At 39.5% G+C, this 16773-nt stretch overlaps 1 protein-coding gene across 1 annotated transcript in view; it reads right to left on the bottom strand.

The window, feature by feature from the left end:
- LOC126458011 (28S ribosomal protein S7, mitochondrial) overlaps positions 1–16773 on the bottom strand; it is an 88531-nt gene that overhangs the window by 22828 nt on the left and 48930 nt on the right. Inside the window, exon 5 of the mRNA XM_050094791.1 lies at positions 1402–1539. Coding sequence (XP_049950748.1) covers positions 1402–1539 — 138 coding nt within the window. The remainder of the gene's footprint in view (positions 1–1401; positions 1540–16773) is intronic.

Below are 16773 nucleotides of genomic sequence, written 5' to 3'. Positions count from 1 at the left end.
AGACAGTTGATGGCTTTCCTGTAACTAACATGCAGATCATGAAGGCTGTAGCTTTGGATCCTGATTGTAGAAGATCATAGTTTGCTGGATTCACCACCTTCTCGTGTATCCACCCCCTCTGCAAGTATTACATCTTTCGAAATCGATTCTCTGTTGTGGACAGTGTTCAGGTTTTAGACACAGATCACACAGCCCCTTGGGTAGTGATCCCCTCACTGCTTTGTTCAGAGGTTCTCCATTTATTACATGCAGGTCATTGGTGTGTATGACGCACAAAAGCGTTGGCCCATAGACATGTATTTTGGCCCAGTTTTAATGGTGACATTACCTGCCTAGTTGCGTATTGTTCACAGCGTGAGACATACCAAGCACTTCCCTGGACGTCACTGTCTCCTTGGCTGACACTGTCCATGCATGTGATCGTTTACATGTGGATTTCACTGGCCCTTTTCTCAATGCTTATTGGCTGCTGGTTGTTGTCACATATTCTCATTTTCTGTACGTTGTTCGTTGTGCTTCCACATCCACAACTGTCACCATCAGAGCCTTGGCCAAAATTTTTTCACTCAAATGCTTAGCCAAGATGTTTAGTATCTGATAATGGTCCACAATTTTCATCACAAGGGTCTGCAGCATTTTGCAATGCTCATGGTATCTGTCACTTCCTTGCCCCGACATTCCATCCAAAATCTAATGATGAGGTGAAATGCCTAGTGCGAACATTCAAAACTCAGATGAAAAAGTATGTTGCCAACTCTTCATCCCACGTTGCCTTAGATCGGTTTCTCTCCTCATACAGTTTCATGCTGACTGATTATAAGAGCCCAGTGGAGCTATTCTATGGGTGCTAGCCGAGGAAGCAGCTGCACCTCCTGCATCCTCCAGCTGGGCATCAACCCATGCACCCACTGTGGCTTTTCGGCCAGATGTAGCTGTCTGAATGCATGGTTTCGGACATTGCCCTAAATGGATTCCAGCTGTTATCGCCACATGCCGGGGGCAGCGTCTCTGCGACATCTAAATGGAGGTCGGCCTCTGCTCGAGGCACCATGATCACATCACTGCTGCTTCTCTACTCCCGCACGGGTGTGACCATCCATCCTTGGTGGCCGAACCAACAGTTTCTCTATTGCTTCTGATGCCATGGTCAGGAATGCTGTCACCTGTTCCTGAGCAACTGCTGATAACAGTATTATTAGCACTGGCAGCACCAACACCAGAGCCAATGCCTAAGGTTGACATGGAAACAGCCCCAGCATCGCCATTCGACCATGTTTTTGTTAAGTGGTGTATATTATCACTGGCCCAAAGTTAAGTAATAAAAACATGAATTCTCACTGTTGAGGTTAGATTTTAAGTTTCAAAATTTACGCAAATGAGATCATTGTCAAAAGACAGTACCTGATTATTTGCAGCATCCACTAATTCCCACGCAAGCTTTTCTGGAAAATGAACTGTGCGTTCTTTGTCTTTAGCTGCTTCAATTAACCATTTCATAGCCATGAAGTATGAGCGCTTTTCAGTGATAGGCACAGGAACCTGGAAAGCCAAATTTCTTAACATTATATTCACTTTTTAATAGTATGTCACATATTGAATAGCAGTTGTTCATGAGACATACAAACGTTTAAACTCTTAAGAATAAGCAAAGGAAATTACAGAATGAATGAAACTTTATAGCACTGGTTCTTAGAAAATGATTTAACTGATATCTGCTTTCGGGAAGATTACACTCAACAAACAACTGAAGTTTCAAATTTTGTGTAATAATCGTGTTGTTTTAGTAAACATACATCTTCCTCCACTGGTTGAGGTTACAGTAGCACTCCATGGGTAAACTGCAAAGGAATCTTTGTCCACATCCACATATATTTTCAGCAGCCAGTGCAGGGCATGATACAGTATACTTTGTTTGAACACTAGCAAATGTTAAAAATTAAACTATGCTGATAAAAGAAAGTTTAAAATGTAAGTCATCAAGTCTGAGCAAGCGTAATGCAACAAACTTCAGAATCATGAGAACTAATGCTTGGTTAGTCTCAGTTACTTTATACTACTACAACAAACAATATTGTAAAATGATATGTATGGCCTCCACAATTCATTGCAGCGAAGATTTTTGCATTGCAGTGAGGACTTTCAGCAGTTTCTCAACACCTCTGACACTAATATCTGTTTCACTAATCTTCTCAGTGGTACGAGGATCAAATTGGGGCAAGACTCCTGTCTCGTCTGTGTGTGACTGGACACTAGCTTTGGTGATACTAATAGCCTTTATATATACACAGAATTTCTTTGCGTTTTGCAAGAGATCTTTCAACAGCATTCTGGTGTGGTAGCCACTGAAGGCTTCATACATGGCTCTCTTGATAGCCAAACGTGTAGTCTCTGTTTCTTTACAATGATTGTATAGTATGGAGGATTCCTCCTATCATAAACCGTTCTACTGGTTACAAATCCATCCACTGTGTTGTCAACTATGCTGGTATAGTTCTTCTACATGCTCCTGTCCTATACCAAAAGTTTAAAGTCCTTCATGAGATATGACACTACTACAACTTTATCTATCTTACTGAACATTTAAATCTGTCTACATGTTTTAGTTGTCCTATGTACTTTGATTGTCATTGTTACTACAACTGCCCCTTGATCAATGATACCACTTTCAACTGGACATTCTACTATACGTAGCACTTTGTAAAACATTTTTCATTCTAGAAGCTTTATAAGTAGCCATCACTTAAACTGTCTACTTTTCGTTTGTACAAAACATTACATTTTTAAAATATTTTAAAACCACTTGTACCTCAAGCAATCTGAAAAAAATAGTAATTCCCATCTTTTATTCTTACAAAGGGACCTTACACACTGAGTGTCTTCCATTTTCTACATACTTATAGGATTTGAAACTCAGTGCACAGACATCAGTTTCGTAAAGCAGTCTGATACAATTTTCAAAACCAAACTTGAACATTGTAAAACTTTCGAGTGCATTAAGTACAACACATCTGTGTACTATTAACATGGCAGTCAGTAGTTGAGTGCATTGTATAATTGTATATTTGCTCTTTTGATACTTGTTAATAGCAAAAGTTTTATTAACAAATAGAAATATGAAATCGTAAATATTCAACCATAGTTTTTAATAAAAATAATCTTTTTATTTTTAATTACCACTAGTACGAAAATGGCAGTATTCATAATAAATTAAAATTTGGTACACCAGTGCAAAACATTGAATATAAAAGAATGTTCTTTTTCATTTCTAGAGACTGAATAATATTACTGAAGTACATATTTGTTTTCATTTAACAATAAGGCAGTTAGCATATTTGTACCAAACTTTAATTTATCTTCATTCAAGCAGTAATTAAAAATAAAAAGATGTTCTTTTTATTAAAAAAAACTATGATTCAATATTTGTTAGTTAAGATTTCCATTTGTTAGTAAATATGACATTTAAATGATAACATAACAACAAAAAAATTGCAACTAGCAAATTTCGAACCAGCAACTATGCAGTTACCAGACTTGTATATTACAGTCTGAGCTACTGATGACTATATTAATTATTAACAATTGTTTTGTACTAAACAGCACTAAGAAATCTTACCTTGGAAAGAAATTTTTTTGAGTTGCGTATGCGCTCCTCCTCCCCCTCCCCCCCCCCCCCCCCCCCCGAACTGCTTCACACTGCCCTAAGAAATTTATGTATTTGCACTGACCTTTAAATCTTACAAATACGAAGAAAACTGAAGAGGGCCAGTCTGCCTCTACGGTCTCTCTGTTAGATTAGCACAACTGATGGGATCATTATATATTCAAGTATAAGATTATGTTACTTAGGTTGTGCATATGCATTTTTAATCACTGTCCTCATTTTTCAAGGAGATCTAATTTCTCACATTCTATAACACTCTAATGCCTGAAGTTTATTTTCTCACGCGTAAACTTTCATGATAGCTTCATATCATCTTTTTGGTTCTTATTATCTTCGTGCTTTATATCTTAACAAATTACCAGACTGCCACAGACAAGAGACTAGTACAACCCATTCAAGAGGACTGCTCTGGTATTTGAGGTCTCTGTCAATTAGTCTTAACAGTAAACACAAAATAATTGAGAGAGAATTGAAACAGTTTACTGTAGTTCAAAGGGAAGTGTGAGAGGGATGCTTAGGACAAGAAAAACGGAATTGTTGGAAGAAAGGTGACATTATCGTTGGGAAAGCCTTTAGGGTAGAGTTAGAGAGATGGCAGTAAAGGCAACTCATGCAATAGCTCTATTGCCTCCATCATATGGTCACCATCTCCACTTCTATGTGTGAACGGGTTTGGATAAAGAAAGTCTACTACTAATACAGAGCACCATCTACTACATGCTAAACACAGGTTTGCAGAGTTTATATGTAGATGATTGTAATCTATTCTGGAAATGACAGGTCTTTGCTTTTCACATTTAGCACAAGTGTAATGTGCTGCGAATACATAGAAAGAAACATCCCTTATCATTTAGCTACAATATAGCAGGTCAGCAACTGAAAGCAGTTAATTCCATAAATTATCTGGGAGTATGCATTAGGAGTGGTTTAAAATGGAATGATCATATAAAGTTGATTGTCGGTAAAGCAGAAGCCAGACTGAGATTCATTGGAAGAATCCTAAGGAAATGCAATCCGACAACAAAGGAAGTAGGTTACAGTACGCTTGTTCGCCCACTGCTTGAATACTGCTCAGCAGTGTGGGATCCATACCAGATAGGGGTGATAGAAGAGATAGAGAGGATCCAACGGAGAGCAGCGCGCTTCGTTACAGGATCATTTAGTAATCGCGAAAGTGTTACGCAGATGATAGATAAACTCCAGTGGAAGACTCTGCAGGAGAGACGCTCAGTAGCTCGGTACGGGCTTTTGTTGAAGTTTCGAGAACATACCTTCACCGAGGAGTCAAGCAGTATATTGCTCCCTCCTACGTATATCTCGCGAAGAGACCATGAGGATAAAATCAGGGAGATTAGAGCCCACACAGAGTCATACCGACAATCCTTCTTTCCACGAACAATACGAGACTGGAATAGAAGGGAGAACCGATAGAGGTACTCAAGGTACCCTCCACCACACACCATCAGGTGGCTTGCGGAGTATGGATATAGATGTAGAGATGGCGATGTACTCTTTCTATGGCGTCAATCAATAAACTATTCTCCCAACCAATTTCAATAACAAGCGACAAACAATCAGTTATCTTTAAAGGTAATGATAAGGCAAAGGATTAATTCGATTGGTAGGGCATGTTTTGAGGCATCAAGGGATCACAAATTTAGCATTGGAGGGCAGCATGGATGGTAAAAATCATAGAGGGAGACCAAGAGATGAATACACTAAGCAGATTCAGAAGGATGTAGGTTGCAGTAAGAACTGGGAGGTGAAAAAGCTTGCACAGGATAGAGTAGCATGGAGAGCTGCATCAAACCAGTCTCAGGACTGAAGACCACAACAACAACAACAACAACAACAGGTACAATAAAGTTAGTCTTTTAGTTACCATTTAAACTTCAGGATTTTTGGTTATTCTCTGTTGGGAAAAAATACAAATTAAAGTTTCAAATTTGCTCAAAAACGACACATCCGAAGATTGCGTCCTGTCGTGGGAGCCAGTTGTAGTGGTTAATATAAAAAGAAAAACAGAAGAGAAGAAAAGAAAGGATTTAAAATGTGGGAAGAAATGGTGAATAAAAAGGGAGTTTTAAAATCGTTAATGACCGTGAAAAAGGGAAAGAATGAAATGCAAATCAGACTTCGAATTACAGAAAAGTTATCAGACTTAGTGATTCGGAAAAGCTATTGTTGGGGTGGTCCTTGTGGCGTTTCTGAGCAAAAGTCAAACCAATCTCCACTACAAAAATTATTTGAAGGAGTACAGAGAATAACAAAATGTGATTAATAGGGGGAAAGGGTGTAGATAAGAGTTCATCCTTTACCATGTTAACATGTCTTCTTTCGTGCGGCATCCAGGTTTTCAAAAATCTCCTACTTCATCTTTGCGTGAAAAGTAGTAGCTGCTCTGAAATCTTGCACTTGTCCAGGAATCACTAATTTATACTAATCAAAACTATCTTGGTGTTGAATGCAGTTTATTTTACGTTACTACTTCCATTGTCCGAATTTCATACCAATTTCCACAATACGTATGCACATCAATGAGTTTTTTCGTCTTAATCTGATCAAGATTAGCTAATAAGTAAGTTAAGCTTCCGCTCTCAAGAGACAAAAGACGGATAGAAAACAAAAAGAGTTACAATTTTAGTACCTTCCTTTTCTTACATATTTTCTCTGCCGTCAAGCGCTCATACAGCTGCGACGGTATAATTTATATCTGAGGAAACGAGTGTAGCACGGCGAAATTCAAAGTCCTGCTACATCATGTACATTGTCCGCACAGTCAAGTGTTTATGAGACCACACATTCCACCGACTCATCTCGCAGAAATGCTAATATTTCATCAGCTAGTTCTTTCTCTATGAAATTCCTTGGGTTCCTTTGTGATGAAATGTCAACTTTGGAAACTGTTGTAGATATAATGCAGTGTTTGCTTTGTTTATTATTGCCATTGCTCTGCTTTGTATCAACACCACTTGCACTGAAGCACCTTGTGAATTACATGTCGACTAAGCAGGTCAACTACACACCATAGCCTCATGCTGTGCTCACCATTGGGCAACTCCAGTCCTGCCCCCTGTTGCCACTAGCAGCCAATATTGTGGTTGCAGAGTAGACATTATGTGGGGCATTGATTGCCGTAAACATCACTGGCCTTTTGCAACCTCACACTCAAGGGGTTCTTTGTGTCTACAACCAGACGCCTTCTGTCTGACACAGCGATAGTAAAATAATTACACAAACCATCCCCGTGAATCGTTCTACCTGTTAGTGAAAACCATATCCAGATCCCTGCAGTAGTTCCTGACATTAGTCTTCACATTGACATCAATGAAACTTGCATAGATAGATATGTGTGGATTCTGATCTCTGATTCTCTGGAGCTGTGCTGGCTGTTTACTTTACTGCTTTTCTCTCATTGGCACTCGATGTGATTCCAGATACCCATTACATGGAATGGATAACAAAATATATATGTTACACACTCATCATTACTACACTTATTAATTATATACATAACCTTGCTTGTTAATCAGTCCATCTGTTAGTGAGGAACACATTAAAATCCCAACAGTAGTTCCTGAGATTAACCTTCTCATACAAAAGAACACTGTAACAAAGAAACACTGGTGGGGTGGACTTTATTTTAGTATTCCATACAATGAACAGCAAGTCTTTCATACACTTCCCTGGTGCAGATCTGTTGATAACTCTCTATCCAAGATAACATGCTGTAGCCTCACTACCAAGAAATCCTCTGTCTAGTTGCAAATTTCATTTGCTAGCCAATATGATAGTATTTTTGTTAATAAATTTTGGTGTGCTACTGAATCAGGTGCTTTTTGTAAGTCAATAAATACTGCATCCACCTGATAGCCTTGACCCATAGCTTTTGAGATATCATGTGAGAAAAGCTCAAGTTGGATTTTGCAAGACTGATGTTTTCAAAATCCATGCTGGTTGGCATGGAGATCATTGTTTTTGAGATATCTCAGTATGCTTGAGCTTAGAATATGTTCTAAGATTTTATAACAGACTGACGTCAATGAAATTCAAAATAAGTTTTGTAGATCACTTGTGCTACTCTTGTTGCAGACAGGTGTGACAAATGCTTTCTTTCAAACTCCGGACACCATTTTTTGTTCGAGAGGTCGGTGATATATTATGGTCAAAATGGGAGTTAACTCATCTGCAAATTGTGTAGAGAATCTGATAGAGATTCTGTTGGGCTCCAGAATTTTGACCAGTTCAGACTCCAGAACTTTGTTCAGTTTTTGCGATTTCAGGTGCTTGATAATGCCACTGACATTAATAAGTACATCACTCACTTTTGCAGTGATGAAGCAATCAAACTAGGGTAGTTCTCTTATATATCCTTTGTAAAAGGCAATTTAAAAATGGAGTTTAACATTTCTCCTATTGATTTACTACCCTCAACTTTGATTCCACTGTTATCTGTGAGTGTCTAGACACTAACTTTGATGCCATTGACTGCCTTTACTTGTAACCAGAATCTTTCAGATTTTCTGTGAGGCCTGTTGCTAAGATTGTACTGCAGTAGTCACTGAAGGCTTCAGGCATTACCCTCTTGACAGCTAAAAGTGTTTTATTCAGCATCTCTCTATGTATATGCCTCTTTTTTTCCCATACATATTATGTATTATGCAATACTCACAGTTTCTCTGTAAGTTTCTTTACAGTGACTGCATACCATGGAATGTAGGTACATATGTATTCAGTGCTTTATCAACTATTCTTTTACGCTTTAACCACAGTGCCTCTAAATTCTCCTGCTGCAGAGCTACATATTTCAAGTTCCTCATTATGATGTTAGTGCCTATCCAGTGGGCTGAACTTGTAATTTCTACTTGTTTTGGCTGTGTTTTGTTAATAGCCTTTATACCTATAGTTCCAAGTAGTTTTTCAAGAAAGTAATTGCTATTAATTTCCTGGAATTCCTTGACTCATCCGCACTTACAATTGTGTAATCATCCCAGTCAATTAAGTACCCTCCAGTGAAGACTATATGATTGGGAACATATATATTACCAAAATGAGGATTTATCTAAAGTTTTCAGTTTCACCTGGAGATTAGTCTGGTGGTTATAAGTGTATGCCCATCCTTTATAATCAGTCAGGCCCAGACTATTTCTCATGCAGCTTCAGTTTGTATCTTGATGGAATTGAGTTTCTTGGCTACTGCAACAGGTATGCCACATACGTTTCCAATTAGTCTATTCTTTCAATATACACTCAGACATAGCCAAAAAAAATCTCACTTCTTTCAATTTTTGGTTGTATCCAGCTTTCTGTAGCTGGTATTATATGAGCTCCATTGTCCTTTAGGACTGCTTCAAACTGCAAGATCTTGTTGCTAATGCTTTGATAGCATCATCTGTTGGGTGACATTTCTTTGAGTGTTACACTAATACTTCAGCCTCCTACAGCTATCATTATCTGGACTGGGTAGATAGTAACCAGATCTAAAAGAAACTCTTGTGTACATTCCACAACAGTCAGCTCTCTTGGTCGTAACCTCTGATGTGTAGTGCACCCCTGACCTATCTTATAGGACCCTACGGTTCTTAACAATATGGCACAAGTGCAGGAAGTCACAGACCAGCACGCCACAGAGCCTCCAGTTTCTGGTTCCATCCTTTTATTCAACTCACAACCGGTAAACCACAATCAGTTCTTGGGAAAATGCTGAAGATTGTGAGCTTCGCTGAGATTCATGAGCAAGACTGGTCTCCTTTGCCAGTCACTGGAATGAACCAAGTATGACCTAGAAGCTCAGACGACAGCCATCATTTACTCCAACATTTGTCACAATTTGCAAATTGTTGCACCATGTACCCTCAGTGGCCACCAGAACAGCATCTACAACATGTTACACAAGGTCCGGAGGTGTATACATTGACTGCAAAAGATGATCCTTCCCATTACTTGCTGTTATTTCTCTATGAGGTGTCAAGGTGAACTCTTGAATGTTCCGTCTGAACCATGTCGTTTGCCACGGTTCCCGTTTTTCCCTTGGTTTACTCCTGTTTGGAATTTCTGTGCTTTCCTAGAGGGCATTGCAGAGCCTCTGCTAGTGCGCCCTCTGGAAGGAGGCGCTGTGTGCCATGCCGAGGGCGGATGAGGCAGTTGAGATGAGTGTTTGTCCCTGGACGACCATTCTGCAGTGGGACGCTCAGTCCCTCTATGCTAAGTCTGGATGGGCTCAAAAACCTGGGGCGTGAGGACACAAGAGGCCATAAATCCGTGGACAAGGTTTGGTTTCTGTTCATGGGCTGGGGAAGCTTTGAAGTCTGTCTGCAACTGCCAATAACCTACAGAAGGTGGTGTCGTCACTGAACATAAGATTTTTCATCTAGTTAGTGCAACGGTCGTCATCTGGCGGGAACAATCTCTCAGTGTTGTGGGAGCTATTAATAACTGCATGGCAACGTTTCTCTGCTTTGAGTTTGTGATCGGAAATTACTTTGCGTGTGTGTTACTGCCCCCTTGCATGATCGTGTATTTGAATGCCATGCTGACTTAAGGTGCACATTGTAAAAAAATAATGATAATAATAATAATAATAATTTGCTGTGGACCTTCTGCAAGCCGTTGTTTTCCCATGGACGGCGTAGGTCATTGTTTGGATATTCACGTTGTTATGGATGTCTGAAATGCAAGATTATGTTAATGTCCGCCAATATCTGAGAATGCAGGCTTTCTCAGCGAATCTCGCTGATAAAATCTTCTCAGATTGACAGCCGAGTCAATGTGTTGTTCTCCAGAAATGTTTCAGCAAGTTTCTTACTTGCCATCTTCAGGCAAAGATGGCAAGTAAGAAACTTGCTGAAACGTTGCTGGGAAAACAACACATTGACTCGGCTGTCAACCCGAGAAGATTTTATCTTTGCCAATATCTGTTGTGTTTTAGTATGTAGGCATATTTAACTTTAGTCATTGTTATTGGGTACATATTCTCGTGTTAAGGAGTTTAGTCCCCGTGGCATTTAAGTGCTCTATTTAATTATATTTAAGGTAGTTTCTATTTGGTAATCCGCCTAGCCATGACTGATGTCAGTTGCTCAGTCTGTCTGAAACGTTGGGCTTATTGGGTAGAGACCGTTGTTGACTTGCTCTCCTCAGCTCCGAAGTCCCGTACTGATACTACGGCGGTAGTTCTGGCATTTGCAGAAGTTATTAATTCTTGTGAGCACAAATAAAGCTACCTTTGTCTCTGTAATTTTCATCTGCTGGCCAGGAAGCTTTGGTTAATGATTAAAATTAACCAACTGGTCTTTGTCCAACCTAGTGGCTCGTGTTAGTCGAGTTCCCTTTCCAGTTCGGGTAAATGTTTCCTCCTCCTGTTGGAGCCATCCTCTTTCACAAGCCACACTGGGGTAAGAGTTGCCCGAGTGTCTATTGCCACTCAGTGTTCCACGAGAATGAAATAAGAGGTTAATTATCTACTCCACCGTTATGCCCAAGAAAGGTGAATTAGAGTAGTTCTGGATAACCTAAGTGTTGTACACTGTTAAGATGGTTCTCGGTTTGGAGAAATTGCTGTTTGGTAAAATTTAGCCTTTTGTGTCTGTAATCCGGCGTATTCCACGATCCAATGTTGTTACAGAACTGAAAGATTTGGTTTTGATGCATTTGCTGGGATGTGACTTAATTATTTGCTATTGATGTTAATTGCTTTAAATGAATCTTCTTTAATTTGTGGTTATAAATCTTAATGAGTGATTGTCCTCAGTGGTGTAACATTTAATGTACGTCTGATTGTCCCCTATGTTACCTACGGACTTATTAAGAGACCGAAAAGGTGATCCTTCTCAAGTTTATGGGACTTTATTAACTGTTGAAAAATATGTTTGTTAAAAAGGAATAATTTTAGATTCCTATTGTTTATTAAGTAATTCTCAAGTAATATAGCAAATATTATGAGTGCAAATATTCTCTCATTGTTATACCTGCTTGTTCTGTGGTTAGCACTGAAGGGCGTGACAATAAATGCAAAGTCGAAAGTGAAGTGTTAAACTGGTCCCTTCTTTTTGTCAAGTTGTGCCACAAACTCCTCTTCTCCCCAATTCTATTCAATACCTCCTCATTAGTTATGTGATCTACCCATCTAATCTTCAGCATTCTTCTGTAGCACCACATTTCGAAAGCTTCTAATCTCTTCTTGTCCAAACTACAGGGTTATTACAAATGATTGAAGCGATTTCATAGCTCTACAATAACTTTATTATTTGAGATATTTTCACAATGCTTTGCACACACATACAAAAACTCAAAAAGTTTTTTTAGGCATTCACAAATGTTCGATATGTGCCCCTTTAGTGATTCGGCAGACATCAAGCCGATAATCAAGTTCCTCCCACACTCAGCGCAGCATGTCCCCATCAATGAGTTCGAAAGCATTGTTGATGCGAGCTCGCAGTTCTGGCACGTTTCTTGGTAGAGGTGGTTTAAACACTGCATCTTTCACATCACTATGCGTGAAACTTGCCCGCACGCGTTCAACCGTTTCTTCGCTCACTGCAGGCCGACCCGTTGATTTCCCCTTACAGAGGCATCCAGAAGCTTTAAACTGCGCATACCATCGCCGAATGGAGTTAGCAGTTGGTATCTTTGTTGAACTTCGTCCTGAAGTGTCGTTGCACTGTTATGACTGACTGATGTGGGTGCATTTCAAGCACGACATACGCTTTCTCGGCTCCTGTCGCCATTTTGTCTCACTGCGCTCTCGAGTGCTCTGGCGGCAGAAACCTGAAGTGCGGCTTCAGCCGAACAAAACTTTATGAGTTTTTCTACGTATCTGTAGTGTGTCGTGACCATATGTCAATGAATGGAACTACAGTGAATTTATGAAATCGCTTCAATCATTTGTAATAGCCCTGTATTTATTGTCCATGTTTCACTTCCATACATGGCTACACTCCATACAAATACTTTCAGAAACGACTTCCTGACACTTAAATCAATACTCGATGTTAACAAATTTCTCTTCTTCAGAAACGCTTTCCTTCCCATTGCCAGTCTATATTTTATATCCTCTCTACTTCGACCATCATCAGTTATTTTACTCCCTAAATAGCAAAACTCCTTTACTACTTTAAGTGTCTCATTTCCTAATCTAATTCCCTCAGCATCACCCGATTTAATTTGACTACATTCCATTATCCTCGTTTGCTTTTGTTGATGTTCATCTTATATAATCCTTTCAAGACAATGTCCATTCCGTTCAACTGCTCTTCCAAGTCCTTTGCTGTCTCTGACAGAATTACAATGTCATCAGTGGACCTCAAAGTTTTTATTTCTTCTCCATGAATTTTAATACCTACTCCAAATTTTTCTTTTGTTTCCTTTACTGCTTTCTCAATATACAGATTGAATAACATCGGGGAGAGGCTACAACCCTGTCTCACTCCCTTCCCAACCACTGCTTCCCTTTCATGCCCCTCGACTCTTATAACTGCCATCTGGTTTTTGTACAAATTGTAAATAGCCTTCCGCTCCCTGTATTTTACCCCTGCCACCTTCAGAATTTGAAAGAGAGTATTCCAGTCAACATTGTCAAAAGCTTTCTCTAAGTCTACAAATGCTAGAAATGTAGGTTTGCCTTTTCTTAATCTTTCTTCTAAGATAAGTCGTAAGGTTAGTATTGCCTCACGTGTTCCAACATTTCTGCGGAATCCAAACTGATCTTCCCCGAGGTCCGCTTCTACCAGTTTTTCCATTCGTCTGTAAAGAATTCGCGTTAGTATTTTGCAGCTGTGACTTATTAAACTGATAGTTCGGTAATTTTCACATCTGTCAACACCTGCTTTCTTTGGGATTGGAATTATTATATTCTTCTTGAAGTGTGAGGGTATTTCACCTGTCTCATACATCTTACTCACCAGATGGTAGAGTTTTGTCATGACTGGCTCTCCCAAGGCCGTCAGTAGTTCTAATGGAATGTTGTCTACTCCCGGGGCCTTGTTTCGACTCACGTCTTTAAGTGCTCTGTCAAACTCTTCACGCAGTATCTTATCTCCCATTTCGTCTTCATCTACATCCTCTTCCATTTCCATAATATTGTACCTAATCAAATGATTATACAATAATATTGTAAAGAATTTTTGTAACTAATTCAATCTGTTTTTCTTTGCATGGCATATATTGATGCAAAACTGTTATCTTGAGACCTTTTGGTGATTATCCGACAGAGATTTTTGACGAATACGATTTGCGCAGAAGTGATTGACCAGCCGCTGCAGGACAGAAAATTTAATGGTGAGTCACACAATTATATTTCATTCAAACATTCAATAGCAAACTGCAGAATCTATTTTTCTCTTTCCACACATCCTGTAGTTTTCTTCTAGATTTTTTCAAGATTATCTATCTCTATTGTAGTTTGTGGTAATTATAGTATTGTTGTAGCATATGAAAATCGTGAATTTGACCGCCAAACAGTCATTTGTTAGGAAGAATTTTGCCCCCCCTTTGCATCTTTCTCAAACCATTGTTGCAATAGAGCAATCATTTACATTGACGAGAAAATATTTCAACCTAAATTTGAGTCAAATCTTTATTAATCAGACTTATAGTATTCCCTTTTTGACTTACGATTATACATCTTATTAGAATGGAACACAGTAAGGTCGAGATAGTTTCGGCAGATGAGTTAAGTGAAATAGATTCATCGTTCAACCAACAAGAAAGTCCGTGTTTACCTCCATGGACGAGTTCACAGATCAATGCAAATCAATTGCCTCAAACTCGCAACATTTGTGATAATATACAGATAGCGACTTTAAATGACGAAATGTGGAATGGACGCGAGACTAGACCATCAGTGCCATTGTTAACATCAATGTCAGAACCGAATATGAGACAAATTCAGCAATGTGACACAAATCGGACACAGGAGACTGACAAACTGGACCGACTACTAGAGTTATTTGCAGACATGAAACGAGACGTTAGTCAGAAAATTGACATATTAAACCATACTATGACCGAAAATTTTGAACGAACGACAAAACAGATGACAGAATTAAATATCACTACTCAACAGCTCAGCCAGCGATTTGAGACATTGTCCGAGACCGAGTCACTAAACAGGAAGAAATAATATCACCTGATGTGAGAATCAGTTAACTCAAATAGTTAATGTGCAGCAGGAAGTGAACACCCCTGTGGAAGAGTTAGCTCAGGCCCACACTTCAGCTAGCTCCACCCAAGAAAAGCTGACTGAAGAAGTGGGAAATATTACCCAACAGCTCACAATGGTAGTTCTTGAACAAACCCACCTCAAAGAAAAGATAGAAAAATTAGAAGACCGAGCGGACCTCGCATCACTAAACAACGACACCAACATGGCCGAAAGAATTGTACATGAATGTAAATTGTGTGACTACTATCTGGACAAAAAACTTGAAACAATTACACAGGACATACTTTCAAAAACAAAGACACATGTTAAAGACGAGACAAAACACATAGAAGACGAAGTGACAAAATTATGAGACAATGTTGTGCCGTGTTTGGCGAGCAAACGCATCGTCAGGGAATGACAGAACAGCTAAAACCATGGCTAATGACACAGACAGAACACCTATTGTGGAATCACCCATTTCCAATCAAAATTACAATGTGCCACTTTCTTTTCCACCAAATGAGCAGTATTACGGTACAACACCTAGAGTAGCAAGTGACATAAACCACATCAATACAGTTATGCCAACAGGCATGGCCAATGACATATTTGTAAGGCATGGGTATTCCAGACATTTTCCAGTGAGGAAAGCACAAAGTCCACCCTATTGTGTTTATTAGATCATTTGATGGTGTTTTTCCACGCAGTTGGTCAGAAGTCAATAAAATCAGATACGTCACCAATCTCATGAGAGGACGAGCAGCTAAGTGGGGTGCCGCTATGAAACGGCGGAGCCTTACATTTGAACAGTTCGAACAAGCCATCTTGGATGAATTGTGGTCCGAGAATGAGCAACAGAGTCTAAGGAGAGAAGTGTGCAACCCTGAGACCTATGACCCTAAAAAAGAGACATTAAGACAATACTTTGAGAGGTACCTAGACAAGACACTGTACTGGTCCAAACCACTTGCCAGCGATAATTGACACTTTAAAGAACCACTTACACTTTCCATACCGAGACAGATTAATAGGAGTACTGGAGAATGACATTAAGACTTTCTTAAACTTCTTAGATCAAATAGACGTAGTTTACAGAGGCGATTCACGCCATTCAAATTTTACTCATATTAGTAACCAAAATCAGCACCCACCCCCGTAGTGACGGTGGTTGGTGGAACCATCCGTCCGCACCGTGACACAATACGATGCCTGCGCGCGAAACATATTCACATGGAAATGTGTATGACGGTAGGAACAACCGCAGAAATTCGAGGAATAACAATAACAACAATTATCATCCATATCAAAATGGTAACTACATGCAAAATGAAAATCACAGACAGTACAACAACAACCGCAATAGGAGACGTGAGAATAACCAGCACAAACAGGGCTACTTTGACAGGAACATGCCATATAACAGGCATAATTACCACCAAAACAACAACAATCCCAACAATCACCAACAGAATATGTGGAACACACAAAATTGACGCATGACAAATCATAACCCTCCATGGAATCCGTCGCCGTTCCCCAGTACAGTTATACACTCCCCGCCACGAAGTAGCAATAACAATTGCGGTGCGCCATCAGCTGACATGTGGGTGCCTACCGGCCGGAATGTAAACATAGTGGAGTTGGTCAATGAATCCAGCCAAACACAGCAGACGATGGAAAACAGTTGACGACCGAGCTAAGCGCTCGTGCTTCGGTCGTGGGGTGTTGTAATAGCGCAAAGGCTGAGATGGTTTGTTTCCTCAGGTACGATGACAAAATGACAGCAGAACAGGAATTAACCGTCGAGAAAAACATTAAATCAGACAGTTGTGTTAAAGAATTCATACAAGCTACGGCATGGGTTAAGTTTAACGATTATAATGTACAAATTTTATTCAATACTGGTGCTGCTGCAAGTGTGATGTCAACTGCATTCTATAATGAATTGAAACAAATTATAAACATACCT

This window comes from Schistocerca serialis, chromosome 2 (assembly GCF_023864345.2).
Source record: "Schistocerca serialis cubense isolate TAMUIC-IGC-003099 chromosome 2, iqSchSeri2.2, whole genome shotgun sequence".
Taxonomy (NCBI): Eukaryota; Metazoa; Arthropoda; class Insecta; order Orthoptera; family Acrididae; genus Schistocerca; species Schistocerca serialis.
Note: the sequence above shows the minus strand (reverse complement) of the source record. Positions and strands in the feature narration are given on the sequence as shown.